This window comes from Populus euphratica, unplaced genomic scaffold (assembly GCF_000495115.2).
Source record: "Populus euphratica unplaced genomic scaffold, PopEup_1.0 scaffold141.1, whole genome shotgun sequence".
Lineage (NCBI taxonomy): Eukaryota > Viridiplantae > Streptophyta > Magnoliopsida > Malpighiales > Salicaceae > Populus > Populus euphratica.
The window spans coordinates 23,969-34,817 of NW_011499971.1; the positions used below are offsets into that span (position 1 = coordinate 23,969).

Sequence of the window (10,849 nt, forward strand, 5' to 3'; positions counted from 1 at the left end):
TTTTTTTTTTTTTTTTGTAACGAGGAGATTGCTGTACATATTTGGGACCTTTTTTGATTCCATCTTGTTATTAATTATCAGGCTCGCATCTTTGAAGGAAATGAGCCTATCCTGTTCTTTTCAATCTTCCAGAGCTTTATTGTATTTAAGGTTTGTAAGTTTGTGACACATCTACTGAAACTTCAATCAAGAATTTACTGTCAATAATTTAGTTTTCAATATTTTTTTTCCAACTTTCAACCAAATCAGCTAATTGTAAAGTTTATCAGGGTGGTCATAGCTCTGGTTACAAGAAATATATTGCTGAAAATGAACTCCCAGATGAGACATGCAAGGAGGATGGTGTTGCGTTATTCAGGGTTCAGGGTTCTGGACCTGATAATATGCAGGCTATACAAGTTGAGCCAGTATGTGCCTTTATCATTGTTTCTACAGTTTGTTGTGCAGTGTGAAATTGAATTATCTTACTATTTTTAATCTATGCACTATTTTTACCTCACTCTTGAATGCGCATTTTCATTCCTAGACAATTTATACTCAACATGATAGAAATATCCATAATATTTTGTTCATTGCTTTGGAGATGCCTTAGAAGTGGCCATGAATGTTTTAACACATTTCCTGAATTGAATTGCATTTCCAGGCTGAGTTGCATAAGTCTTCTCATTAGGAAAAGGGAAGTGATGGAGAGAAAATATGGAAAAAGAATAAAAATTAAATTGACATGTCAAAATTACTCTAAAATTCTTGGCCAGATTTACTAAAATTTTAATCATATTTGTGGTTATATTAAATTGTCTCGTACATGTTAAAGTGTAAGTAGTTTATGAAAATAGTGTTTAATATTTTTAAACAGGTCCTAGTAGCATGCTATTACCAAATATAATTCCCTAAAGACTTCAATTTTTGTGTAGTATGTAGTTTTTCAGGTTCCTTATTTTTGTGTGTGCAAGACGATTCTTACCCTTCTATCCTTTTCATTGAAATTCAATCAGGTAGCATCATCACTGAATTCCTCCTACTGTTACATATTACATAATGACTCCTCTGTTTTTACGTGGTCTGGAAACCTTACTACTTCAGAGGACCATGAACTTATAGAAAGGCAGCTGGATTTGATAAAGGTATGATATTTCTTCCTAATAAGTTCTTTAAGTAATATGATATAGGATGTACAGATTTTTTTTTATTTACTTAGCTAATTATCCATAATGGATGATATAATTACATGGAGATGCATCATTTTTATGGTCAGATATGCTCGTACTAAAAATTATTCTTATATCAAATTAGATTCTTGAATTACTTAGTCTTCCAAAATTTATGTTGCATGCATAAAGAAGCTTATTTTTAGTTTTCAGGTTATTTTGGTTTAAACTGGTCTCTTTAATGGTCTTGTTTACCTGTGAAATTTCTGCAGCCAAATATGCAGTCTAAGCCACAAAAGGAAGGTTCGGAATCTGAACAATTTTGGGATTTGTTAGGAGGTAAATCTGAATATCCCAGTCAGAAACTTGCAAGGGAAGCTGAAAGTGATCCGCACCTATTCTCTTGCATATTTTCAAAAGGTAGGGAAGTAACCTTTCTGGTTTCTAGATTTGTTTTGTTGCCTTGCATGTTTGTTCGTATCTCATGTAAATTGTAAAAGTCTTTCTTTTTCTTTTCTCGCATGGCTTTGTTGCTGCAAAAATTCATGGTCGTCTGCAGGAAACCTGAAGGTGTGCTTCCTTTCTAGTCAATCATTTCTAGTGTCATACCTCCCTAGGTGTTATTCCAAGTTCTGCTTGTTTTAAAGCTGTGGTGGTTTTTAAAATTCTCATTTTCTTTATGTATTCATGTGTTACGGATTTGGAAGGGTTGTCAGTTTTCAGATGTTTTCCAATGAGTACATTGTCACGAGACTTCTGTGTACTGAAGTCTTGTGCTTTGGCTTTTATAACAAGTTCTTGTCATTGCAGGTTTCTGAGATATACAACTTCACCCAGGATGATTTAATGACTGAAGATATTTTTATCTTGGATACCCACTCTGAGATCTTTGTCTGGGTGGGGCAACAGGTTGACTCCAAAAGCAAACTGCAAGCCTTAAGTATTGGAGAGGTACCATGTACCATTTATTAGGTGTTTGGTTAGATGTAATAATTATGCATTACTTTGACAGTTGTAGCTTGTATTTGAAGCACTGCACTTCTTTCAAGTTTTTGGTCTGATGTCTATAGTTGGCTACCACTCAACCAGTTTTATCATTTATGGCTCAAAAACTCAATTAAACGTGATTTGACTTGACCCTTGGTTAGATTGTTATGACAGGTAGTTTACAATAATTTACTGCTCATATCAGCTCTGTTTTAATTTCGTTTTTGTTCGCACTTTCTACAGAAATTTCTTGAGCATGATTTTCTGTTGAAGAAATCATCCGGTGAAGCTCCAATATATATTGTTATGGAAGGGAGTGAGCCACCTTTCTTCACACGCTTCTTCACATGGGATTCTGCAAAATCTTCAGTAAGTTAAATTTCAGTTCTTGTTCAGCAATCAACTCATATTTTAGATTCCTATGTGATCTTAATGCTTTCATTTTGAATGCAGATGCATGGAAACTCATTCCAAAGGAAACTTGCAATTGTAAAAAATGGGGGTACTCCACTTCTAGATGTAAGATATCTTCAGTTCTTTTATCCTGTGTACAAGTATCTCAGAATATCATGTATGTGATCTTAATGTTTGTTGCAAAATCGCTTCATGTATCTTTAATTAATGTTGGTAATTTGTTTGCCCTCTTTCTTCACATCTTTGATCTTTCCGAGCATCTCATTTCTTTGATCTCAAGTGTGGACCTCTTGTTGATTAAAGCAATAGGACATAGATGATCTTGATATTACAGTGATTAATTTTGTAACTTGCTCTTATGATTTTAATTGAATATGTGTGTGTGTGTGAAAAGAAAGCATCGGTGAGAATATGCAATTTCCTACTTGGAATTATACAATAAAAGGTATGGAACAAATACACAGATGAAGTCAGGAAAGAAATAGAAAAGGTATTTTGTGTTTGCCACTAGACATGATACTGGTGCAATTGCTCTATCTTGATTTATGTTTGCTTTAGACTGATGTTAGGTCGCATGTTAGCTCTGTGGTTGCTAATCTTCAGAAGTCTGGGTTAGCGTTTATTTATCCACCACCAACAATAAATAGACAACTAATGCATAAGAAGAAAGATAGGTGTTAAAATTTTTGAAGAGCACATAAACTCTATGGTCTGAACCTATCTTGTGATTCTTCATTGAATCTCACAATCCATTGACATGTTCCATTGACATGCTTGCTGATTTTAGTTCCCATATACTGCTGTCACCACCATTCAATTTCTGATTACTTATGCTATGCATTTTTAGAAACCCAAACGTAGAACACCCGTATCTTATGGAGGCAGATCTAGTGTACCTGACAAATCACAGCGTTCCAGAAGCATGTCTTTCAGTCCTGACAGAGTTCGAGTTAGGGGCAGGTCTCCAGCTTTCAATGCCCTAGCTGCTAATTTTGAGAACCCTAATGCCAGAAACCTTTCAACTCCACCACCAGTTGTTAGAAAGGTATATCCAAAGTCTGTGAGCCCTGATTCAGCAAAACTGGCTTCCAATTCTTCAGCTATTGCAGCACTTACTGCAAGTTTTGAACAACCACCACCAGCACGACAAGTTATTATGCCGCGGTCTGTCAAAGGTATGCACCTTGCTTCTTGGAAGCTATTTACTTGTAAATCTCCATTCTGTATAGGTGTGTAAATTTGATATAACTACTTGCCATGGCTGAAGTGAGCCCTGAGACTCCAAAATCGACACCGGAGTCAAACTCTAAGGAGAAGCCTATAAGCATCAGAATAGAATCCCTGACCATACAGGAGGATGTGAAAGAGGGTGAAGCTGAAGATGAGGAAGGGCTCCCAATTTATCCATATGAACGCCTTAAAGTTAACTCGCCATATCCTGTAACTGAAATTGATGTGACCAAGCGAGAGGTAAAATACAAACAGTTAGACGATACTTTTCTTCAAGCATTCATTGTTGACTTTGTTCTGAGACATTTCTGCTCGATTGCTTGCAGACTTACCTCTCAGCAGCAGAATTTAGGGAGAAATTTGGGATGGCAAAGGATGCTTTCTATAAGTTGCCCAAATGGAAACAGAACAAGCTCAAAATGGCCCTTCAATTGTTCTGAGTCTCCATCATGCCTCAGCTTTTCCTTCAGCTCCCTGCTATGGAGGCTGCCGGTGGAAAAGCTTGCCCATGAATCTGTAAAAGTTGTTCCTGTGCAATAGTTGCATTTTTGGCATCCTCAATTTCTTCTATTCTTTAGTAATCTAAATGAAACTTTTTGTTTCTTGCTGCAGTGAACGAACGTGGTTTCTCAGAATTTAAAAGGGACAGCATCAGTGCTTTTTTAGCTGCTTCTGCCCCCAGGAAGCTTGTTTTCTCGATTGTCTAAACAAATCAGAGATTTTTGCCATTTCTCACTCTTTTCCTTTTCTTCTTTCTCCATATGGTGGTGTGAATGTCGAACTCTACATAATTTTTCCCCTTCCTTTTTTCGGTTTGAGTTAGTTCATTGGTATTCTTTTATGGTTACAGGTTGATTGCGAGCTTGAGTTTTTGTTTTTCATTTTCGGATCACATCGGATTGTTTTCAGTAGAGTAGGGGATTGAGAATGAAGAAGATTTAGGTTTATTGTACAACTGAGGATGTAAGTGTGTAGAGCAGTGTAAAACGAGTCCACTCATCATTTGTTTCCGATTGAAGCGTGTTTCTTTCCTTCTCGCTGTTCTCTTCTTCTCCTTTTTTTTTTTATTTTTTTTTATTTTTTAAATATGAGTTAAGGATACCACCCAATTATATAATACTTAAAAAAAAAAATTGACTGATTGTGTGATCCCAAATATGAAGTCATTGATATTGTTAACAGTATTAGGAATTCTTTTGAATAAAATGTTCCGAACTTATGGTTGCCGGCTTGATTTTTGGTAGATTTTGATTTTGATTTCCTCTTTTTATTCAAAATAAACAAAGCAACTCAGAAAATATTATGGAAAGTTATTTTTCATGGAGAAGATAAAAATTTCTTTTGTTGAAAATGCTTATTAGCACTAATAATATTCAGATCTGTATAGTAACAAAACCATTTTTCATCTCCAATTGAAGTGTTTTTTTTTTAATTTAAAATTTTAATAAATGATTGAAAATTATAAAAAGAAAAACATAAAAAGTTGCGAAGATAATAAATATTTTATAAGAAATTTAAATCACAAGTAGTAATATTTATTCATCTCCAATTTAAGTTTTTTTTAAAAAAAATTAATAAATGATTGAAAATTAAAAAAAAAAATATAAAAAGATGCGAAGATAATAAATATTTTATAGTAAAAAAAGAATATTGTATTTTGGATTTGTGATAAAAAAGTATGTTTAAGATATTAACTAAATAAAAAATGAAAGAAAATAATTATATAAATAAAATATTGTATTAATGATCCTTCTAGTTTTTTTCAAGTGAAAATATTATAAAAGAAAACTATAAAAATATCAAATATATGATTTTAAAACTTATTGTAAATTTGAAAATATGGTTTTTCAATTCCTAGAGCTTTAATAATCTTGATTGTAAATTTTGTCCCTTCTCTGGCCAATTTTGTGCCTTCTCTGGCCAATGGGCAACAATCAAACTTGAGTAATAGAGTAATAATTTAGCATAAAATAATTTAAAAAAAAAATGAAAATTCACACACACACACACACACCCACAGAACTAGACAGCTATGTTGATGTTTTCAATTCTCTCAAAAAGAGTAATTTACTTTTTACTCTTACTCTTTAACCGCAGTTACTGTAGAGTTATTTACTTTTTACTCCTTAACCTTCCTATGAAATAAATAAATAAATATCACAAATACAAGAAAGAAAAAAGGGAAAAGGAAAATTGCAGTGCTGCTAGTACCATATAAAAATATCGCCAAACGAGAAGACAGAAAATACAGAGAGAGAGAGAGAGAGAGAGAGAGAGAACTAATAATAATAGAAGAAGAAAATAAAAGGAAAGGAAACTGGTAGTTTAGGCAGTGGAATTTGGAGTACTTATAATATAATAATAATAATAATAATGAAAGAAAATCTAAGACAAGTGCGAGAGAGAGTGGGAGAGGGCGGAGGTAAAGGGGTGAGAATGGCGGGGAGTGGTAGCGAGAGAGTAGCGGTGGAGTTGTGTAAAGGCATCAACGGCCTTGATAAGGTTGTGCTTCGCGGGCCACGTGGCTCTTCTGCTGAGGTATTGATTTATAACAACAGCAATGACATACGCCACCTCTTTCTTTCATTTTTATGATCTGATAGATATTTGTTTTTATTTTTGTGGAACATTTTCACTTTTATTATCTTTTTTATGATCTGGAAACTGTAATTTTATTCTGAAAGATTTAATTCAAGATTGAATGGCTTTAATTTTCGTGACCAATCTCTGTGATTCTTGTTCATCTTGATTTTGTATTTGGCGATGGAAGATATGAATTTTGGAGGAACACTTGAATTCTTTCAGCATTTATTGTATATAATAAAAATGCATTAGGGTTTATAATGATTGATTGTGCTCAAATTTAGGGAAAAAAGCTTAGAAATATCCCATTTTTAATCATCAGAACTGTGCTTTTTATCTTTTGATAAAGTTAGACGTCATAGTGATTAGGGCGTCTTTTGCATGTTCTTCAATCCGAGAAAACTGAAGTAAATGCAATCTAACCTGTTTCTAGGAATTTAGATTGGATTGGGTACTTTCCATCTAAAAGAAATATGTTGGTTTTTTAATTTATTATTGCACAAATAAGGAGAAAGATTCAAAGATGATGTTGAACTGTGCTTAATCATTGTTGTGCCAATGTTGTGCTGTATCGTTGAGTTGTGGCCAAGAAAAAATAGCATTCAAGTTTATGTAAATTAGATTATGGTGCATGCCAAGGTATTTATTCACATCAATGATAATATTTTTCTTGTTTCTCTAGGTGTATTTGTATGGCGGTCATGTGACATCCTGGAGGAATGACAATGGAGAGGAGTTGCTTTTTGTCAGCAGTAAGGTGCTATGCAACATTCTGTTTATTTGCACCATTCCTCTTTGTTGTGCACGTTTCATTTTGGAATTTCATGATATTGTTTCCCATTATCAATCCTTATGCAAATATTTATAATATATGTTTTTTTTTTTTGTAATATTTGTAACCAGACTGTAAATTAGATGCAAAGAATGATGAAGAAATAATTAGTACGTAGTTTTCCATCCTTTAAACTAGAACACAAGTGGACACTTATTGCACCCTGGAGGCATCCTGTACTCAAACTATCACTTGTAACGGTATAGTTAAAAAAAAAAAAGGTATAGGGAAATATAAATTGGTTCACAAGATGTTAGGGTATCTAAATGCTTCTTTAAAATTCACCCCACTGTGCTGAACTCCATTGTTTTTCGAGAAAATAAAACCTCTAATCTATATAAAGTGTATGTAGTGTCTTAACTTCAGATTGCTAAAAATCATTAGAGATTCAGTTACGGGATTTGGTTCTCCTTGCACTGTAGTGAATACATTTAATATCTTGCCATCTTTTGTTGGCGTGGATTTTTGTATTTGCTTATGCTGTTATCACAATACTGCCATGTTCTTTTTCACCACATTGCTTAGATGATGGGAGAAGGGTTAATTGACTTGTGACATCTTTCCTGAGTTTACTTTGCTGTTGGTCCTCCCGTCTGAAATACTGTCTGAAAAACTAAACTGACAATAATCAATATCTCGTGCAGGCAATATTCAAACCTCCAAAGGCAATTCGAGGCGGCATTCCAATATGCTTTCCTCAAGTATGTACTTACTCGGCATCTTTTATTTTCAAGATTTTCAATTTGCTTCATCCTCAGTTCTAAAGCTTGCTCTAAATTTGCAGTTCGGAAGTCATGGTTCCCTTGAGCAGCATGGATTTGCCAGGAATAAGTTTTGGAGCATTGACAGTGATCCACCTCCATTTCCAACAAATTCAAAGTCCTTTATTGATTTGATCCTTAAGCCGTCTGAAGAGGATATGCAGAAGTGGCCTCATAGGTGAATTCAAAGTCCTTTATTGATTTGATCCTTTCCACTCCATATTCCCAATGGGATGAACAGTCATTTATTAGATCATCTTTCTCTTTACTGTTAGTTATGAGTTTCGTTTGAGGGTAGCTTTGGGACCCGGGGGAGATCTGATGCTGACATCTCGAGTTAGGAATACGAATGCTGATGGAAAGCCTTTTACATTTGCATTTGCTTATCACACATATTTCTCTGTTTCAGACATCAGGTAATTAATTAACTTGCTACATACCTCCTAATATCATTAAAATTGTCATTGTTTTTCTATCCATGCTTACAGATAGCCTTAATTTTCTCTTAGTAGAAGTTGCATTTTTCTGCATTATCAGTATCTTTATCTATGTATAGTTGTGTCTGCATTGGTTTCATAAATTTATTCCTTTAGCTACCATTTAGATCCTTGATCAGAAAGTCTTAATATGATCACAAGTTTGATGTCATCTTTGACAATAATATGGCATGGAAATTGGAAGAATATTCTGTTCTATGCTTCTAGCTAGAAGAAATTCTGTGTCATATATTTTTTGACTTGTGATTTTGTGCATGTATTTTCTTAGTATTCTGTAGGTTAGAATCCTTTATAAATCTTATTTGCTTGTTTACAGTGAAGTGCGGGTTGAAGGTTTAGAGACACTGGATTATCTTGACAACTTGCAAAATAAGGAACGTTTTACTGAACAAGGGGATGCCTTAACATTTGAATCTGAAGTAGGTTAAGAATACAGGTTTCCCTTATGCTGGCGTTCTTCTGCTTGCAACGTCTTAATTTGAGCATTTATGCATGTATAGGTTGACAAGATATACCTTAGCACTCCTACTAAAATTGCAATTCTGGATCACGAAAAGAAGAGAACCTTTGTACTACGCAAAGATGGAATTCCAGATGCTGGTAAATTTGACAATTTCTTTTCAACTTTGTTAAAGGGACCTTGTTAAGAGTAAGGATTTGTTTTCTCCCTAGTACAGATGAAGTAGCATAGCCAATGGACTGATTAAAAAATTAGATACAAAATCCTGATCTACTTCTAAACATGGAATTTCTTTTTCATAATGATGCTACCATATCCTTTTGTAATTTAATCCCTGGTTTGTTGTTACCCTCCCACCATTACTTTTTTCTGGCAATTGCTTTCCAAATTCATTTAGAACCTATATACCATTTCACATGGGAAAATATTTGGCGCTACTTGGTTCTACTTCATTTCTCTTCTTAATTTTATATCCATGCTCTCAATATCTAAATTTAAGAGCACTTGGAAATCTTAAGTTTGCCTCTGAAGTAACTTTCATCAATATAGCAGTTGAGAGCTCTTTCTGCTCAGTGATGTAATCTTAATTTCTTTTTCTTGCATGCAGTGGTGTGGAATCCATGGGATAAGAAGGCAAAGACTATGGCTGATTTTGGAGATGATGAGTACATGCACATGCTCTGTGTGGAGGCTGCTGCTGTCGAAAAACCCATCACACTAAAACCTGGTGAGGAGTGGAAAGGAAGGCTGGAACTTTCTGCGGTTCCTTCCAGCTATTGTAGCGGTCAACTTGATCCTCAGAAAGTTCTTCAGAGCAGCTAACAAGGATCCTTGATTTTGATATACATATTTTGTACAGCTACATGGGCTGAAAGTTTAAACTCAGCACTCTGAATATGTAGTTGGTGCCATTCAGGACTGGAATTCACTCACATTTGTGTTGATGGCTCAATTATGCCTTTGCTTGAGAAGATGTTGTTGAAACTCGAATGTTGTATTTTCTGTAGATCACTGCTGTGAATTGAGATGGTCCTTCCCTTTAATTTCTTACTTGATATGGTCCAGCGCTATGCCGGGGTTTATATATTTCTGTGTCAAAAACAATGTTTAAGCACTGAACGTACTGAACGCGCATTTCAAATAAATAAATAAATAAAACAAATAACTTAAGTTATAGCTCCAACTAGGTTTGATAAGCTGATTTTATTTTAATGAGATGATGAAAATTTTTGGTAATGATAACAATCATACAAAATAGCAAAAAAAATGAACTTGGAGAAAAAATATTTAAAAATATTTAATTGAATAAAAATGGATAAAAATACATATAAATTTAAGTAATAAGGCATATGTTAATTTATATATTAATTCTCAAAACTCATGGTAATTTATATGTTAATTTTCAAAACTCTTAATATGATATTAGAATAACTCATGCTTGAAGTTAATATGATATTAGAATAACTTGATAAAAAAATTTCAAACAATACTAATATTTAATAATGATATTATAAAAAATAAATTCTAAAAAACGATATCAATACACATTAACTTTTTAAATTATAACTTGAATTATTAGACTAGAAATACATATATAAAAAAATAAAATCTAAGTTTCAAATAAATTAAATATCAAAAAATCAATAGATATTATTATTACTATTATTATATATAAAGACTTCAAGAAGCCATTATTATTGCTTGTAGTTCCCCCAACAACAAGCAATAGGGTTGGCGTATTATGATCCTTTCAGAGGCGGATTTGTATTCCAAAAATTAAAGTCGACAATTTTCAAAACATAAAGGAGGTCTTGCAAGAACAATAACCTTCTATTAAATACAAGGGAAACCATTGGTATGGTTCTAATTTCTTCCTCGAAAATTATTATTATGTTCTATCAAAGTCTTTCAATACGATATTTCCTTTAGTCAGTTCT

General features: G+C 33.5%; 2 protein-coding genes across 4 annotated transcripts in view; both read left to right on the plus strand.

The window, feature by feature from the left end:
• LOC105139256 (villin-4-like) overlaps window positions 1–4,815 on the plus strand; it is a 12,277-nt gene extending 7,462 nt beyond the window's left edge. For 2 of the 3 annotated variants that reach the window (XM_011045629.1, XM_011045628.1), the window contains exons 13-24: window positions 82–150; window positions 270–407; window positions 996–1,124; window positions 1,421–1,568; window positions 1,708–1,718; window positions 1,959–2,099; window positions 2,379–2,504; window positions 2,589–2,654; window positions 3,397–3,724; window positions 3,817–4,019; window positions 4,106–4,295; window positions 4,392–4,815. In XM_011045629.1, the coding sequence (XP_011043931.1) occupies window positions 82–150; window positions 270–407; window positions 996–1,124; window positions 1,421–1,568; window positions 1,708–1,718; window positions 1,959–2,099; window positions 2,379–2,504; window positions 2,589–2,654; window positions 3,397–3,724; window positions 3,817–4,019; window positions 4,106–4,219 (1,473 nt within the window). In that variant the 3' untranslated portion in view covers window positions 4,220–4,295; window positions 4,392–4,815. Of the gene's footprint in view, window positions 1–81; window positions 151–269; window positions 408–995; window positions 1,125–1,420; window positions 1,569–1,707; window positions 1,719–1,958; window positions 2,100–2,378; window positions 2,505–2,588; window positions 2,655–3,396; window positions 3,725–3,816; window positions 4,020–4,105; window positions 4,302–4,391 lie in introns of all 3 variants that reach the window. The other variant, XM_011045630.1, reaches the window with a different exon arrangement.
• A 1,144-nt stretch (window positions 4,816–5,959) lies between these two features.
• LOC105139257 (putative glucose-6-phosphate 1-epimerase) lies at window positions 5,960–9,962 on the plus strand. Its single transcript, XM_011045631.1, has 8 exons — window positions 5,960–6,317; window positions 7,045–7,119; window positions 7,839–7,895; window positions 7,979–8,133; window positions 8,231–8,371; window positions 8,769–8,871; window positions 8,953–9,052; window positions 9,520–9,962. Exons 1-8 carry the CDS (start codon window positions 6,153–6,155, stop codon window positions 9,732–9,734), a joined length of 1,011 nt encoding a protein of 336 aa, XP_011043933.1. The 5' UTR covers window positions 5,960–6,152; the 3' UTR covers window positions 9,735–9,962.
• Window positions 9,963–10,849: the final 887 nt, after the last annotated feature.

Bases quoted from the DNA above. Each gene is read 5' to 3' on its own strand.
- LOC105139257 (XM_011045631.1), top strand. From the start codon at position 6,153: ATGAAAGAAAATCTAAGACAAGTGCGAGAGAGAGTGGGAGAGGGCGGA. The intron at 7,896-7,978 runs GTATGTACTTAC...CTAAATTTGCAG, and splicing joins TTCCAATATGCTTTCCTCAA to TTCGGAAGTCATGGTTCCCT. The intron at 8,134-8,230 runs GTGAATTCAAAG...CTTTACTGTTAG, and splicing joins ATGCAGAAGTGGCCTCATAG to TTATGAGTTTCGTTTGAGGG.